General features: G+C 43.1%; 3 protein-coding genes across 3 annotated transcripts in view; 1 reads left to right on the forward strand and 2 right to left on the reverse strand.

Moving 5' to 3' along the window:
* Window positions 1–4077, forward strand: part of lyl1 (LYL1 basic helix-loop-helix family member) — a 4908-nt gene extending 831 nt beyond the window's left edge. Inside the window, exons 2-4 of the mRNA XM_056751368.1 lie at window positions 451–909; window positions 1265–1359; window positions 1487–4077. Of these exons, the coding sequence (XP_056607346.1) occupies window positions 524–909; window positions 1265–1359; window positions 1487–1911 (906 nt within the window). The 5' untranslated portion in view covers window positions 451–523 and the 3' untranslated portion in view covers window positions 1912–4077. The remainder of the gene's footprint in view (window positions 1–450; window positions 910–1264; window positions 1360–1486) is intronic.
* A 146-nt stretch (window positions 4078–4223) lies between these two features.
* Window positions 4224–14874, reverse strand: LOC130425204 (uncharacterized). Its single transcript, XM_056751360.1, has 6 exons — window positions 14693–14874; window positions 8696–9222; window positions 6435–6699; window positions 6282–6350; window positions 5646–5890; window positions 4224–5549 (listed from the first exon to the last, which is right to left on the reverse strand). Exons 1-6 carry the CDS (start codon window positions 14709–14711, stop codon window positions 4731–4733), a joined length of 1944 nt encoding a protein of 647 aa, XP_056607338.1. The 5' UTR covers window positions 14712–14874; the 3' UTR covers window positions 4224–4730.
* Window positions 14875–15017: 143 nt separating this feature from the next.
* Window positions 15018–18662, reverse strand: LOC130425206 (HMG box-containing protein 4-like). Its single transcript, XM_056751364.1, has 12 exons — window positions 17897–18662; window positions 17455–17583; window positions 17305–17377; window positions 16879–17166; window positions 16578–16763; window positions 16406–16509; window positions 16246–16324; window positions 16021–16085; window positions 15828–15939; window positions 15566–15750; window positions 15370–15492; window positions 15018–15282 (listed from the first exon to the last, which is right to left on the reverse strand). The coding sequence occupies exons 2-12, from the start codon at window positions 17581–17583 to the stop codon at window positions 15238–15240; spliced, it is 1389 nt and encodes a 462-aa protein (XP_056607342.1). The 5' UTR covers window positions 17897–18662; the 3' UTR covers window positions 15018–15237.
* Window positions 18663–18684: the final 22 nt, after the last annotated feature.

The following is an 18684-nucleotide window of genomic DNA, read 5'->3' on the forward strand; positions in this document are numbered from 1 at the left end:
TAAAGTTTTCTGTGTGCGTGCGTGTGTCTGTGTTCGCTGGGAATAAAACCTGCAACCTTTTTAAAACTCCGTGACAGCGCTACATCAAAAAGATGAGCTGCTCCTATGACCGCCATAGAAACACAGGAATAAAGAAGAATATCACAGCTGTGACTCTTGACTCACCTCATGATCAGATCAACACTGTTTATTCAGCAGCTGTTTTTACACTTAAGAACATGTGTTTTCTATTGTTTTCATGTTACTCAGCAGTAATAGTGAATACAAAAAACTTTTCTGTTGTGCACAGTGAACAAGACTCTGTAAATGACTCTTATAAGGGGTTTACTCACTCTGTATTCTGTATTTATCAATCATGTACGAAATGGGTTGGAGATCCACCGCTTCAGAAACCCAGACAGATTATTACAGAACCGTAAAATCATCATCACATGTTTTGTGTTGTTACAGAATCGAGTGAATCAGAGACGTGTGAGCCGTAGATGAGAAACACAATGAGAAGACGCTGAGATCATCTCAGGTCATGATGGAGAAGTCTGAGACCCCCTCCTCATCCCCCCACTCCCCGCGTCTCAGCCCCCCGCACACGAGCTCTCCGGCCAGTGATGATGCTGTGAAACCAGAGGCAGAAACGAGCCGTTCAGAGACAACGACGACCCCCCCCCAGCAGAGCCCACCTGAATCATCCACAGACTCTGCCCACATCTCCTCCTCCTTTCCATCGTCAGCTCTCCCTCCAAACATCCCCGTCATTAATCTGGGCCACAGCAAACCCCCCATGCTGATCCCCCCACTGACGGCCCTGCACCCCGCACCCTCGCTCCCGCTCCGTCTGGCACATCTGTCCTCGCTGTCCGGCACCACCCTCCGCCCCCCCCCGTTTCTCCAGACTCACCCCTTTATCAACAGGTGAGAGACCCTCTTATGAAATGATGTCACTCCAAAAGTGATGATGAGTGCATGAGACACGTGTGCTGAGCTCTGAAAGACACACGTCATGAGATGAGAGTCATGTCTGATCCATCCACAAACGATTCATTTGAATCAGATTATTGAATCAATGGGTTAATTTTTGGGCACATTTATATTATGTGATGTTGTGGTTTGACCAGAAACACATCTTCTGTTTCCTCCTTCATCTCTTGACACAGTCTGATGTGTAATGAGAGCGGTTGTCTCGTCATCACGTCTGTCCATCATCTCAAGTGTTTCTATGGATTTATGTGTCTGCATTGGTTTCTTCTCTTTCGTGTCTCCTCCTCAGCTCATTCCTCACTTCGTCTGGAGGTTTCGGGGTCTTTAGCAGCGCTCACATGAAGAGACGGCCGTCCGCACACTTTGAGTTGGAGCTCAATGAAGGTGAATTCATTTTATAAACATGGAGTGGGAAGATTAAGATCACTTTGATCTGTTTTGTATGACTGGTCATATGATAACTCTGTGTTTAAAGCAGGATCTCACACTGTGTGATCTTGGTCTCCTTCAGGTCCTCCTCAGAAGTTGGCTCGCCGTGTTTTCACCAACAGTCGCGAGCGTTGGCGGCAGCAAAATGTAAACGGGGCTTTTTCTGAACTGCGTAAACTCATCCCGACTCATCCACCCGACAAAAAACTCAGTAAGAACGAGATCCTGCGACTGGCCATGAAGTACATCAACTTCCTCGTCAGGCTGCTGAACGATCAGGCTAGCGATCGGCCGCGTCAAAGAACGCCAGACGCGTCGGTGGACGGAGAAGATGATGCTGACGCGGCGAGACGCAGAGACTCCATCGACTCCGTGATGCAGCCGTCACCGGGCTCCAGTTGCTATGGCGACACAGACGGCGAGGAGAGTGTCAGGCGGAAACCTGGGATTCCGGAGACGGTTCAGGAACAGATTCTGGTGGTCACAGCGAGTGACTATCAGCGATGACAAACAATAATAGATGGATTGATGTCTGTTCTCTGACGACATCACGTAGTGTCGGACTTCCTGTTGTTAAAGCCCATATCTTTATTTGATGTGTTGACATCAGTCGGTTCTGCATTTGTGTTCCTCTCACACACAGAAGAAGTGCTGATGTGTTAGAAGACGTCTAAGATGAGGAATCAAGTACAACACTGGAGATCGTTTGAAGGAATAGTTCACCTAGAAATGAAAAGTGTGTCATGAATGTCTCACTCTCTGGGTCAGTCGTCACCATTGGTTGAATACAGACAAAGAGATTTGAATTTCCTACTCTTGTGTTCAACAGACCAAACTCAGTATAGAAAGACAATTTTCCAACAATGGTAGTCAATGGTGTCCAAGAACATATCGGTTACAAGCATTCGCTCAAATATCTTTCTCTGTGTTCATCATAACAAAGTCATGTATACAGATTTGAAACAACTGGAAGGTGAGTAAATGATAACAGAATCTTTATTTCTGAGTGAACTGTCCCTTTAACAGATCAATAACACCAGAAGAAACTAAAATAATATTGTTGTTTTTAAAGCGTTTGTTTTGTTTGTTTGTGTGGACGAAATTCACTCATCAGAATCTCATCTGTGAATTGGGCTGTAGAGAAAATAAATGTGTGTCTGAACAGAGATTAAACCCTGAAGAGAATTGACTCCGGTTTTATGTGTGTTGATATTTTTCATAAAGTGTGAAAATGTGTGTGTTTGTGTTAACATCATATGAGTGTTGGGCAAGTTACTCTGAAATTACTAATTACATTTTCAATTGTGTATCTCCAAAAAGTATGTAATTACTTATTACTTTCTATATCCTGTATCAACCTTGATTAGTAACATTTACATTTAGTCATTTAGCAGACTTATGGCTTTAGCAGTTCAGTGATTCAAGGATAGACAGACTCTTATAGATAGAATATACTTTTAATTCATTCAAATAAAAACATAAAACAACATAAAGTAATATTATTAACTGACCAAAGTATTACAAATGTGAGAATTATCCATTAAAGCACAGATTTTAAAGTTAGACTTTGAATTTTGATGTCAATTCCACTATTGCACACACATATATTACAAACAGTATTTAGTTGAATGACTTCAGAAGAAACTGTAAGTAATCCCTTGCTTAACTTTTTTCAAGTGATTAAATTACAGTAACTAATGACTTAGTAACTAGTTACACCCAACATTGCACGATATGAAACTTGTTTTTCTGGAAAATCAGTTTTTGTAGAATTTGATTCAGTAAAATGTTTCTGTGTCCACAACATAAGCAGCAGATGAATGCTGAGGTTTCTTCAGGTGATTGTTTATGTTCATTATGACTGTAAATGATCAAATAGTCATTAGAAGTAAAGCTGAGAGAATTATTGATCACCACACATTTATTTAGGATCAAACTGACATGTTTTATCATACAGTGTGAGACTGTTACTGCTCTTCATTTGAGTGGATGTGTTGTGTCTGCTCGTTGTGTGATTAGTTTTTTCCAGGATTTTTCATCCTGCAGAGTCGTGTCGAGTGTTAAAAGGTTCGTCCTATGGCCGGACAGAACCGTGAGAATGGAAGGGAGATGGAAAAACTGTTGAAGTCACACCAGAGCCTGCCGCAGCTGTGGTAACGTGTGTGTGTGTTTGGGGGGTTAGAGGTCAAGAGAGTTCACCTGGGGGGTGTTACGCTCATTCTGTCAGGAAACACATACAGTTGATGCTGTGTCATCGCTGGCCAACCAGCTTCCTGAACCCACCGGTACAGTTACACAGAGATGGAACAGACTGAAAACTACACACACGCACACACACATACACACACACACACTCCTGCAGACCGCACAGTGGGAAGGAAAACTTGTGTAACTGTAATTGTGTGTTGAATCACAGGCCTGCGGCGCTGTGTGAGAGGCTTTTCTCAGATACGGAGGCGACAGTGGCTTAGGGTTGGTGTGAAGCAATAAGATAACCACAGCCCCCCACACACACACAGCAGGGCATTATGGGTACCACACCCTACACCCTAGCACTGTACTCAAGCCCCTGTTTCATCATTCCTGCAGTGGTTACCACGGTTACGACATCCCTACTGACACTGAGAGACACTTCCTCTGCTCACACACAACACACACTTTTTACATTATGAAAACTGTCACTTTTGTGAATAAATTTAAATGCGTCTCAGAAATGTGAACTAAATTGAAATATTTGCAGAAAACCTTAATGTTCACACACACGAGGAGTCAAAGCATTAAAGGTACTGTCCATTTTCTTATCAAAAATCCCTTAAGCATGTTGATTAACATTTTTATTTGGTGTAAAACAAAACTCTAATTTTCGAACAATGTGTTAGCAGCTCAAAGATCCTGTAAACAAGCATAATGATAAAAATATATATAGTATAGATCTAACGCACTGTAAGTCATGCTGAATAAAAGTGTCTGCGAGACTGCAAAATTAATAAACAATATCATGAAACAAAAACTCAAATAGATTCTTCTTTTTAACTCATTCTTGTGTTTAAAGTTTGTAATTAGAATCCATCAAACATCACAAATTCAGAGACTATTCAGATATTAAAGACACTTATCAGTGTGAACTATTGACACAAACACAATTTAAAAATCAAAATGTTATTCTTGTAATGGATTTTGTGTCTGTGTCGTGTGTGTTTTTTAAAACAAATATGATTATTATAAAAATTCAAGTTCGATCACATTTTAAACCGTACACGATTCTTACATGAGCAACATACCTTACAATATACACCGCAGACTTTTACTTTCACACTCATGTTTTGTTACTGAGTTTTCTGTTTACTGTACCGCCGGCGTCCAACCTCACAGACTCCAGCGGCCAGCGCCGCTCCCACAGCGCCTCCTACAGCTCCGGAGAGAAACACACCCAGCGCCGCTCCCAGCAGAGCTCCTACAGCCAGAACCTTCGGCACACGCTTCACACCCCAACCAGCCTTCTCACAGACGGAGCGGAGCAGTGACGGAGTTTGTGCAGAGGTGGAGGAGGAGAGGAGCGCCACGGAGTCCAGACGGATGTTCTTCCCGGCTGCGAGCTCCTCCTCTTCTTCTGTCTCCTTCAGATCATCCAGAGGGTGACACAGGTTCACCTGTCTGTCCCTCCGGATGGTGGAGATCTCCTCCTGTCTGCCGCTCCCGGCCTCCCGGTCGAGCGAGCTGCTGTAGTGACCTCCTCCGCTCTCTCTCACCGTCTGCTGCACTTTGTCCAGCAGCTGGGTCACGTCGCTTCTGTCCCCGCGGTGTAGCACGTGATAGCGGTCGCCGCATTTCTGCACTAGCTCCAGCATCTCCGGCCGGCGGGTGGCGATGTGCGACTCCACCCCCTCCATGCCCGCCGCCTCCGGCAGCAGGTCAGAGTGCGTAAAGAGGATGAGCGTGTGCCGGCGGACGGCGTCGGGTCCGAAAACACCCTCCAGCGCACGCAGGGCCGGCAGCTCAGAGTGGGCGGGTCGGTTGACGGGGACGCACATCAGGAAGATGTGGGGACCCGGAGCAGATAGAACCAGACATCTGGAGATCTGCTGTTTGACCTCTTCAGGAGATCTCTCTGAATCGAACCAGTCTGGTGTGTCAACCACAGACACCTGAGAGAGAGAGAGAGAGAGAGAGAGAGATGATGTACATTGATCTGATGTGTGTGCTGGAGTTCCGTCCAGAAAAAGAAGTCAAGTGACACTGACCCGCTGGTTCTGGACAATGGTTTGGCCTTTCACACACTGCTGAGGCGCCGCTGTGACGTCATCACTGTGTCGTGTAAACACCTCACAGCCCAGAATGATGTTTCCAGCCTCGCTCTTCCCAGAACCACTACGACCCAACAGAATCATCCTCAGCTCAGAGAGAGAAGAATAATTCTGAACATCAGTGGAGGACACGGCAGACAACGTTTCACTGCTGTCCACAACCTTTCTCATACTGTGATGAACTGAAGGACAAACATCCGTGTTTACACAAACACATCATAAAAACTTGAGAAGACAGACATGAAAGAAAGAGAGAAAGTTGCTCACATGGTGAGGAGAGTTTTTAAGGACGGCTCTCAGAAAATAATTTGCTGTAAATGGTTGTGTTGTGTTGTGTTATTAAAAGGATGTATTTATTTATTTATGATTGTGACACAATGACAACAATCTCTTCTTTCAAGAACAAAAATGAAGTTCACAAATGTTGTTAAATCCAAATGCAGTGTGAATAAAATGAGCCTGTTTAAACAGCACATCTTTGTTTCTGATGATGTCACAGCACCCCAGACCCAAAAGCAACACCTAGCAACAGCCAAGACACCTTAGCAACCATACATGCAATGGATCACTCACTGGAGTTGATGAAGTTTGGGTTGTTGTGAGTGTCTGACGCCTCCAGCATGTTACTGAGAATAGCGCCCTCTGCAGACACAAACACTCGGCATCAGAATCTCAGTTTGATCGAACTCATGAGAAGTGTGATGTGTGATGTGAGATGTGTCTAACCTCTGTTGAGTTTGAAACTGGAGCTTCTCTCCAGCGGCGACTGTGTCTGCTCACTCTCATATCGCTGCGAGTGAAGCCCGTTGACCAAACGCGTCTCAATCATCGTATCACTTCCTGTTTCCTCTGTGCTGTCGGTCTCTGTGTGATGTGTGAGTCTGCTCCATGATCTTGTCCTCGCTGCACTGAGCTTCGGCTGGGATTTCTCCAGCATCTCCTGCTCTGTGTTCAGCACGAATCCTCCGTTCATCTGAATCATCTGCTCCAGCTGAGCAACAGATAACACACATCACAAAACCTTTCTGAACGCTCCATTAACAGTGTAACAGAAAGTAAACAACTACAAACATGTGTTGATCAAATGATCTTTAACATTACTGCAAGAACCTTTAGAGAACGAGAGCTGAAGTTCTGAGGGTAAAATAAGGATCTTGTGTTGATTTACCGTAGATTGTTCATTCAGTGTCTTGATGTCAACTCTTCATATTTCTTTCACAGAACTTTTACTGTTGTTTCAACTGCTAACAACATACTGAAGACACATTTACAATAACTCAAGTCCCTGCAGTCCAAACTGTCAATCATTTTTCATTGCTTTCAGACAACAAGTGACCACATTTTTCGAAATTCATAAACACTTTGTCTTTCATACTTTCATATTGTCAACACTGCTTTCAAAATGCTGAAAAACACATTCAAACAGAATGATGACATATGTCATACACTTTTTGCAGTAGTTATTATAAAACCAATTTGACATATAAATTGTATATTTTATTTTAGAATACATTGAAATAAAAAGTGTTTTTTTCTGACCACATCACTAGATGACTTTACTGTACATGAGTGTGAATTCATTTCTCCTGAAGACTGTGAGCGTCAGATTAGATATTCACACACTGTGTTTATCAAGATACATCGCCACGGAAAACATCAGATGTGATGATGAGAACGTCTGGCCAAATGAAAGAGAGAGAGAGAGAGGAGTAGAACCCTCACAGTAATTCACAATGAATGAGGCATTTATATTCAGTATATTGTGTGTTGCTGTACACCCAAAGTGCTTTAGGGTCCTGTGAGGGGTCTCTCTCTCCTCACACACCATCAGTTTGCAGCATCCCTGGATGATCCGACGGCAGCCACAGAACAACAGCACCTGTGCGCTCACCACACACCAGCTACAGATGAAGAGGAGAGAGATATAGAGCTGATTGAGAGGGTGAGGATTATTAGGAGGCCATGATTGACAAGGGTCAGTGGAGGGGATCTGACCAGGACACCGGGGTTACAGCCCCACTCTCAACCACAAGTGCCATGAGATCTTGAGTGATCAATGAGTCAGGATCTCAGTTTAACATCTCATCTGAAGGACGGAGCTTTGACAGTCTAGTGCTGAGGCATTATGACCCACACAGAGCACAGGATGAGCGCCCCCTGCTGGTCTCTCTAACAGCCAAACTGACAGTGCTGGGCTTCAGGGTGATGTGGCTGCTGACAATGAACCAACAACTACACAAGTTGCCGTTTCAAATTTTAATTATCAATGCAGGATTTCCCCTCATATTTGTTCACCTTTGACTGTAATTGTTTGTACAAAAAATTGCAGCATTTCAGATGAAATGGGTTTAAAGTGCATTGAATAAAGTGAAAAGGTGTCATTCTATATAAAATACTGATTCACTCAAACTTCAAAAATAAAAGTGAATAATTGATGTAATGCTCCCTGTTGTTGGTGTTTTTTAGGTCAGTGTGTTATGAATGAAATGTGTGTTTTCTGAATGAGAATGGTTGCTAGTGTTTTTTTGAGACATATACTCTACTGATGAAGGGTTTTGTTTTGGAGGTGAGATGAACTGTTTGTCATGATGGTAATGCAGACTGTGTGAAGAGTTTGTAAATGTGGCCTCAGTATTGAATGATGACTGTTAACAGTTGAAAAACACTGATGTGAGTGTTGAGTTTTTATTCTGACAGACACTATTGGCTGAGAAATGACACACTTCACCTTCACATGTCAGACAGAATGACATTCAGATCACATGTAGATCTCTTTCCTCATATAGGTATTCACATCATAACAGAAGATCAGTCCTGGTGCTGGATGCATTAACTCCATAGACTAGTCTTACAAGTAAGTTAGTTAACCCCTAATCCTTAATAGTAAGGCTAACTTATTGCTAGTCAGTGAAACACAATCTTAACTTATCAGCTATGTCTTAAATGAAAACTGACGTGAATAAGTCTGTAGCCCCCCTCAGCCTCACCTCTTCCAGAAGCGTGATGACCTGCTGTCTGTCATGAGGTTTGCGGTTGTTGATCACATGACAACGACTGTGACATCTCCTCAGTACCTCCTGAAGCCCCTCCTCCTGTCTCAGGTACTCATCCAGACTGCGGCTCATCAGGTAATCTCCACAGGTGAGCAGCACCAGTGTGTGATGGAGCACCGAGCGGCCGAACATCTGCTCCAGCTGATCCGGGATCTTCTGCTCCACCTCTGTAAACTCACCGACAGGAATTAGAATGAGGAAGACCAGAGGCCCCTGAGTGCTCAGATCGATGGCCCGCCGCGTCTCCGCCTGAATGTCGGCCTCCACCTGTTCGCCTCTCCAGTACCAGCGAGGGGTCTCCACCACGCTCAAACTCCGGCCCTCAGACAAAGCTCGCCATACCTGACACTCACGTGAAGAGGTCGGAGGTCTCAGATGTGAACTTTGACCCAACAGTGTGTCTGCGGTGAGAGTCTTTCCACAGCCAATACTGCCCACCAACACCAAACAGAGATCAGACACTAAAACACAACATTCATCAGAGATCAGACACTGAAACACAAACACAACATTCATCAGAGATCAGACACTGAAACACACACAACGTTCATCAGAGATCAGACACTGAATCACACGCAACATTCATCAGAGATCAGACACTGAAACACAAACACAACATTCATCAGAGATCAGACACTGAAACACAAACACAACATTCATCAGAGATCAGACACTGAAACACAAACACAACGTTCATCAGAGATCACACACTGAAACACAAACACAACATTCATCAGAGATCACACACTGAAACACAACGTTCATCAGAGATCAGACACTGAAACACACACAACGTTCATCAGAGATCAGACACTGAAACACACACAACGTTCATCAGAGATCAGACACTGAAACACAAGTTTCATCAGAGATCACACACTGAAACACAACGTTCATCAGAGATCAGACACTGAAACACAACGTTCATCAGAGATCAGACACTGAAACACAACGTTCATCAGAGATCAGACACTGAAACACACACAACGTTCATCAGAGATCAGACACTGAAACACACACAACGTTCATCAGAGATCAGACACTGAAACACACACAACGTTCATCAGAGATCAGACACTGAAACACACACAACGTTCATCAGAGATCAGACACTGAAACACAAGTTTCATCAGAGATCACACACTGAAACACAACGTTCATCAGAGATCAGACACTGAAACACACACAACGTTCATCAGAGATCAGACACTGAAACACACACAACGTTCATCAGAGATCAGACACTGAAACACACACAACGTTCATCAGAGATCAGACACTGAAACACACACAACGTTCATCAGAGATCAGACACTGAAACACACACAACGTTCATCAGAGATCAGACACTGAAACACAAGTTTCATCAGAGATCACACACTGAAACACAACGTTCATCAGAGATCAGACACTGAAACACACACAACGTTCATCAGAGATCAGACACTGAAACACACACAACGTTCATCAGAGATCAGACACTGAAACACACACAACGTTCATCAGAGATCAGACACTGAAACACAAGTTTCATCAGAGATCACACACTGAAACACAACGTTCATCAGAGATCAGACACTAAAACACAAACACAACATTCATCAGAGATCACACACTGAAACACACACAACATTCATCAGAGATCAGACACTAAAACACAAACACAACGTTCATCAGAGATCAGACACTGAAACACACACAACGTTCATCAGAGATCAGACACTGAAACACAAGTTTCATCAGAGATCACACACTGAAACACAACGTTCATCAGAGATCAGACACTGAAACACAACGTTCATCAGAGATCAGACACTGAAACACACACAACGTTCATCAGAGATCAGACACTGAAACACACACAACGTTCATCAGAGATCAGACACTGAAACACACACAACGTTCATCAGAGATCAGACACTGAAACACACACAACGTTCATCAGAGATCAGACACTGAAACACACACAACGTTCATCAGAGATCAGACACTGAAACACAAGTTTCATCAGAGATCACACACTGAAACACAACGTTCATCAGAGATCAGACACTGAAACACACACAACGTTCATCAGAGATCAGACACTGAAACACACACAACGTTCATCAGAGATCAGACACTGAAACACACACAACGTTCATCAGAGATCAGACACTGAAACACAAGTTTCATCAGAGATCACACACTGAAACACAACGTTCATCAGAGATCAGACACTAAAACACAAACACAACGTTCATCAGAGATCAGACACTGAAACATAAACACAATGTTCATCAGAGATCAGACAATGAAACACACACAACGTTCATCAGAGATCAGACACTGAAACACAAGCACAACGTTCATCAGAGATCAGGCACTGAAACACACACAACATTCATCAGAGAACAGACACTGAAACACACACAACATTCATCAGAGATCAGACACTGAAACACACACAACATTCATCAGAGATCAGACACTAAAACACAAACACAACGTTCATCAGAGATCAGACACTGAAACACACACAACGTTCATCAGAGATCAGACACTGAAACACAAGTTTCATCAGAGATCACACACTGAAACACAACGTTCATCAGAGATCAGACACTGAAACACAACGTTCATCAGAGATCAGACACTGAAACACACACAACGTTCATCAGAGATCAGACACTGAAACACACACAACGTTCATCAGAGATCAGACACTGAAACACACACAACGTTCATCAGAGATCAGACACTGAAACACAAGTTTCATCAGAGATCACACACTGAAACACAACGTTCATCAGAGATCAGACACTAAAACACAAACACAACGTTCATCAGAGATCAGACACTGAAACATAAACACAATGTTCATCAGAGATCAGACAATGAAACACACACAACGTTCATCAGAGATCAGACACTGAAACACAAGCACAACGTTCATCAGAGATCAGACACTGAAACACACACAACATTCATCAGAGAACAGACACTGAAACACACACAACATTCATCAGAGATCAGACACTGAAACACACACAACATTCATCAGAGAACAGACACTGAAACACACACAACATTCATCAGAGATCAGACACTGAAACACAAGCACAACATTCATCAGAGATCAGTCACTGAAACACAAACACAACATTCATCAGAGAACAGACACTGAAACACACACAACTTTCAGCAGAGATCAGACACTGAAACACAAGTTTCATCAGAGATCACACACTGAAACACACACAACGTTCATCAGAGATCAGACACTGAAACACAAACACAACATTCATCAGAGATCAGACACTGAAACACACACAACGTTTTTCAGAGATCACACACTGAAACACACACAACGTTCATCAGAGATCAGACACTGAAACACACGCAACTTTCAACAGAGATCAGACACTGAAACACAAGTTTCATCAGAGATCACACACTGAAACACACACAACGTTCATCAGAGATCAGACACTGAAACACAAACACAACATTCATCAAAGATCAGACACTGAAACACACACAACGTTTTTCAGAGATCACACACTGAAACACACACAACGTTCATCAGAGATCAGACACTGAAACACACGCAACGTTCATCAGAGATCAGACACTGAAACACACACAACATTCATCAGAGATCAGACACTGAAACACAAGTTTCATCAGAGATCACACACTGAAACACACGCAACATTCATCAGAGATCAGACACTGAAACACACACAACGTTTTTCAGAGATCAGACACTGAAACACACACAACGTTCATCAGAGATCACACACTGAAACACACACAACGTTCATCAGAGATCAGACACTGAAACACACACAACGTTCATCAGAGATCAGACACTGAAACACACACAACGTTCATCAGAGATCAGACACTGAAACACAAGTTTCATCAGAGATCACACACTGAAACACAACGTTCATCAGAGATCAGACACTGAAACACACACAACGTTCATCAGAGATCAGACACTGAAACACACACAACGTTCATCAGAGATCAGACACTGAAACACACACAACGTTCATCAGAGATCAGACACTGAAACACAAGTTTCATCAGAGATCACACACTGAAACACAACGTTCATCAGAGATCAGACACTAAAACACAAACACAACGTTCATCAGAGATCAGACACTGAAACATAAACACAATGTTCATCAGAGATCAGACAATGAAACACACACAACGTTCATCAGAGATCAGACACTGAAACACAAGCACAACGTTCATCAGAGATCAGACACTGAAACACACACAACATTCATCAGAGATCAGACACTGAAACACACACAACGTTTTTCAGAGATCACACACTGAAACACACACAACGTTCATCAGAGATCAGACACTGAAACACACGCAACGTTCATCAGAGATCAGACACTGAAACACACACAACATTCATCAGAGATCAGACACTGAAACACAAGTTTCATCAGAGATCACACACTGAAACACACACAACGTTCATCAGAGATCAGACACTGAAACACACGCAACATTCATCAGAGATCAGACACTGAAACACACACAACGTTTTTCAGAGATCAGACACTGAAACACACGCAACGTTCATCAGAGATCAGACACTGAAACACAAACACAACGTTCATCAGAGATCAGACACTGAAACATACACAACGTTCATCAGAAAAATGACAGATAAATACATAAATTCTCACATTTCTTTAATTGACCACAAAATGAATCACTTAATATTAAAGTCATGTTATCTTCTTACATGGGACTTAAAGATGGATGTTCTCTTAAAGGTTCTACATGTTAAGGAAATGTTTGGTGAAATCTCATTGGTTCTTTTGTGTCTCATTGTCATATGTGTGATTTGCTCTTGAAAACCAATGAGATTCAGAATTATGGATGTGACAACATATTTGAGGTGACACGCTGATCTGTGTGTCGATCATTAAATAACAAAAACTGTGAATAGTTTCCACTCACAAACAATGCTTTCTCTTCCGAAGACATTGATGAAGCCAACAAAGTTGTCTGGATTACATTAATGATGAATTTTTGTGCTATCTTGAGCTTGAGTGTGATACGTTTCATATAGAAAGATTTGAATATAGAAACATTTGAATATAAAATGATAAATTTGTGATCAGCTGAAGAAATGAAAGAACAAAATCTGAGATGACATCTCATTCTACTTTAAACAGCAGACATCCACACATGACATATTCACCAGAAACATTTACAATGAGAAATCACAACCAGTCTGAAGTTCAACATTTCAATCATTACAGAAAACAGAGATTTCATTTTTTTATACTTTATACTGTCCCAAGCAGCATCATCTAAAGTGTAAAATAATAAAATGTGTATGTTTCCTTCATTTATTGCTAGATGTCATGCACAACCCATGGATTCAGACACCCTCAAATCATTCAGTGAAATCAATACTATGGTAAGAAATGTTGGACATCTAACACACAAACCAAACACTTCCTATATTAATTTCATACATTTTGATGATTATTTTAATATTCTTTATTTTCACATGCCTCTGTCCTAAAGTGTTTATAGAAAGGTTGCTCTGCAACATGTAAGGTGCTGCAGAAATCAAATGAATTGAACAAATATTTAATGGTAAAAGAGAAACGAGAACTGTCCTCTTTTCTTTTCGTCTAAAATAAAAATGTTGTACATAAACTGTGTGGAGAAGCAGCGAATGTTCTGTGTGACACTGTTCTCAAACACGCACACTCCGGTCGGTCAAGTTCAACAACATTCAGTCACACACAAACAGACGAGTAATAGAAATCCCCACTTCAGCAGAATAAATGAAACTTCTGAAATCATTCCTGAATGTGTGAGACTGGAGCAGAACTCTCTACACAACGTAAAAACACTTGAAGAACACAAGACGTCAGCGTCACTTTAAGATCTTACCCTGAGAAGAGAAATCCATGGTGCTGTCTGTCCGCTCGTCTGTCTCTGTCTGATCAGAGTGTCTCACCCCCGCTCGTCTCTCCCGCTCATGAATGCAGCTCTGGGCGGAGGAGACGCGCTCCAAAAAATGTGAATCACAGCCACATAACCGCACCCAGACCAACCCAACCTGCAGCCGCACACCGCTGAGGGCGTGTCAGTTTCACCTGAGCGCATATGATCTGATGAATGTGAAATATTCACTGCATAAAAGAAAGATGGATCTACAGCTATTTTAAACAAGGAAAAGCCGAAATAAAGTCAAGAGTAACAGAGCAACACAGAGTTAAAAGAGCATATTAAAATCCATTTTATTGGAAGAAAAAAAAAACAGAAACACAACAGAAATATAAAATCAAAGATCAGGTAAAAATGGAGCGTTGCTTGTTGATGAAGAAGCAGATTAAAAGCTGAAGTGTCTGTGAATGTATCCAGTGCAAATCTGCGCTTGAGTCCTGAAGTGTTCATCCATCAGTAGAGCAGCAGCAGGAGGTGTGAGCGGTCCCTTATAAACCCGGCATCACGTATGCGATGTTATCTAGAGTGTTTGACTGACAAACACACACACACACACACACAGGTGTCATCATTCTGCTCATCAATCAGATTTAGTATCATGTTTAATGTGAAATCAATACCAGCAGCTGATGCGGACATCCGTTGAGTTCTGACACCTGTGTGGTGAGACAAACCAAAGGACCCAGAGCACACAGAACAGAGTCCAACAGAACCGACAGAGACCCCGACACAGTCACCATCCCCTGAGACACAGACAGAAAACATCTGATGCTGACCGAACACAGCCACATGGTTATCACGAAGACGGTTCTTTACCTCAGTCTCCTGCAGTCTGCGGCCAATCAGAGACAGAGATTCTCCCAGCAGCTGCAGGTGAGCGGCCGCATCAATGGGATCCACATCAGGGTGTCTGGGAGGCAACACAGATCCGTTCTGGACCGGAGCGACCGCTGCGTCTCGTCTCTTCAGTGCAACACCTCCCCCTACAGGCACGAGATGATCTGATGGACAAACGGTGACATCTTCAACACATCAGCTATCGGGTGGTCTTTAACACTGAAAGCGTGAGGGGGCTGACCTTTAGGCTTGCTGCTGTCTTTAAGGTGTCTTTGAGATCCTATCTGATGCTGTTTGACAGCATTTGATTTCATCTGTTTCCGCTGGAGATACTCAGATCTCTCTCGCCACACCTGAGAATCATCAAAGCGTGAGCAGAACGCCAGCTACGGCACCTCACACACCTTATGTGTTGTTTGGATGATGTCGGGCACCTGTTTGTCTCCCTCGGGCAGCTGCTTCCAGGCGTCAGCCAAACGTTTACTCAAATCCCCGAAATCTGAATCAACAACAACATCACAGATCTCAGACACAGCACTTTGTGCACGCTGAACATGTTAAACGCAACACTGAGCACACACAAACGCAGACTAGTGCTGAACTTCACTGCTCTGAACATCCATCAATCCACAGACGGATTTAGAGGAAGAGAAACTCACCGAGCCCCGGCTCCTCCTCTAGAATACTGTTTCTGTACTCCTTATAAAAGATCTGATAGGCCGTCAACACCTTCTTCTTCTGAAAGACAGCGAGAGAGCGAGCTCAGTGCGAGACACCTTTAGGTTCTTCTGCTGCTGTTTCTCACATGATCTTCCTCACCTTCTTGTCTTTGCTCTTGCGTTTGCCTCCTTCCGGTCTCTTCTTTTTCTCCTCACGTCTGTGATGACCGGCAGAGTGCACGCTTCGTTCTGCGCTGCCATTGGCTGAGACGGGAGGTGAAAGGTGAGAACGGTGCTCAGACAAACAGATGTGATGATGATGATGTTCGTACCTGCTGCAGTTTTACTGCTGTGCTTCTTCTCACGGTGTCTTTCCTTCTTTTTCTTGATCTTCTTGCTTTTTTTCTTCTTGCTGTGGGACGACGTTTCGTGGATCATGAGCTTCCCGCGACTGCTGCCGTCTGCGGACAACGATCCGCTGCTGTCAGCTGCAAAATCGTGACATCCGCTGAAATGACCTAACATACACAACCACAAGACACGAGCGCTCAACTTTAGATTTCTGGCAGGAGGTTCATTAAGTGTTTCTTATGTGAAGGTTTCTTCATGACAGATGCATGAACGTCTCCACACCTTCCAGCTCCACCTCCTCGCCCACCACGGGCAGTCCCTCTCGCACCACCTGCGGCTGCTTTCTGAATGAGGAGGCGTGTCTCATGTCTTTCCTGTGCTCCTTTGATGGGGAGAGAGAGGGGTACGCCGCTTCCGTGGTCACGGCCGTGGGGGAGGTGATGGCCTGCAGGAGTCCCATGGCTGTCACGCCCGTCTGAGAAGAAGTCAACAGGTCAGGTGATGACAGGAGTGACCGGTGACTCTCTGAAGACCGTTTCTGTTTTTTGTGGAGAGATCCTGAGCTGCGATCTACACGAGAGACACATCAACAGTTGTTTAACATGAACTTCACCCAAACATTTACAGCTGCCAGTCCTGTAGGTAAAAATCACATGTTCTCCATTCAAATGTATTTGGGGAAACATCCTCAGTGTGATAACCACTCACCTTTGAACAAATAACTGTCATGTTTCTTTTTCTTCTTGTGAATCTCACTGCTTGTGTAGAAGTCTTGAGACTCCTGTGAAGAACACACTTGAGCTTCTCTGTTCTGTTATTTCACAGCTTTATGTGATGATGATGATGATGATGATTTACCTTCAGTCGTTTCTTGGAGGATTTTCTGACCTCTGCGTCAATAATTTCTTCTTCTCTCAGCAGGTCTTTATAAGATCTTCTCTTCTCTCTTTGACTGCGACCAGCGACCAGACTAACCTCACTCTCCATCTACACAAAACACACACACACACAACATTCGAAAATTGAAACTGTGTGTGTATTTGTAGTACTGTTGCATTTGAACCCGTAGTTAAGACATTGTGCATTTATAACGCGTGTAACTGAATGTGTGAGTTTGTGTTTATTATGTGTGCACGTATGCGTGTTTATCTCCGCTAACACGCTAGGCGGCTCAACTTAGTACTTGCTCATAATTCATGGAAACTAAAAGTTGTTCCTCTGATAAAAAACATTTTATTGCGTTCACATTTATAACAGTAATAAACCAAAATTTGATTTATTAACGCTTTTCATTTGTTACCTTTAGTAAACATCAAGCGTCTCTGTCGTCATCTTGCGGCGAGTTTCTCGCGGGACTGGTGTGGGGGCGCGCAGTGACGTACTCGCGCTCGCCGATGCCTCTAGCGGACGGGCGAACCGCCGCGCATGCGCATTGTACAACTTTCAGTTGACGGGCTGGGTCTGTTGCTTGTGAACAAATCAAAGTAAAATAATGTATTTATTTAGGATTCGATTGCGCTTGATTTGCACCAAATGACAACACGGTGAGAAACTAAATCTGCTAGTATCGTCCGAAATGTAAACATTATCTATAGCAACCAGTTTTTGTCGTATTTGTAGTAAAAACATAATAAATATGATGTTCCCATCGTCTCATTATTGTAAGCATTGTTTAACCATGATATTCTTGGCAAAACTGTGGTAATACAAAAAGGTGATAAATCCGTCAAGAACACGACTTTTACTGTAATGAAACCTTAAGTCAGCGTCAGCTTTTCAAAAAGAGACATAAGACAGAAACACACAGTCATGTTTACAGAGCGCGTTCTGCTCGCTCATGTTTAGCGCGTTCACGCTGAATCACAGTTTCATCAATCCGCTGAGTCACGCTTCTGATTTTCGCTCCCACGCACACACACACACACACACACACACACGCACACGTACACATGCACACACACATGCACACACACACACACCCACGTTCAGAGAACATTTCCGTGCGATGGACGAGCTCGCGCAGTTATTAATCAGAAGAAAAACATACAAACACTAAACAGATAATTTTCAGAGACACGTAAGAATTTC

Source organism: Triplophysa dalaica, chromosome 6 (genome assembly GCF_015846415.1).
Source record: "Triplophysa dalaica isolate WHDGS20190420 chromosome 6, ASM1584641v1, whole genome shotgun sequence".
In the NCBI taxonomy this organism is placed as follows: domain Eukaryota; kingdom Metazoa; phylum Chordata; class Actinopteri; order Cypriniformes; family Nemacheilidae; genus Triplophysa; species Triplophysa dalaica.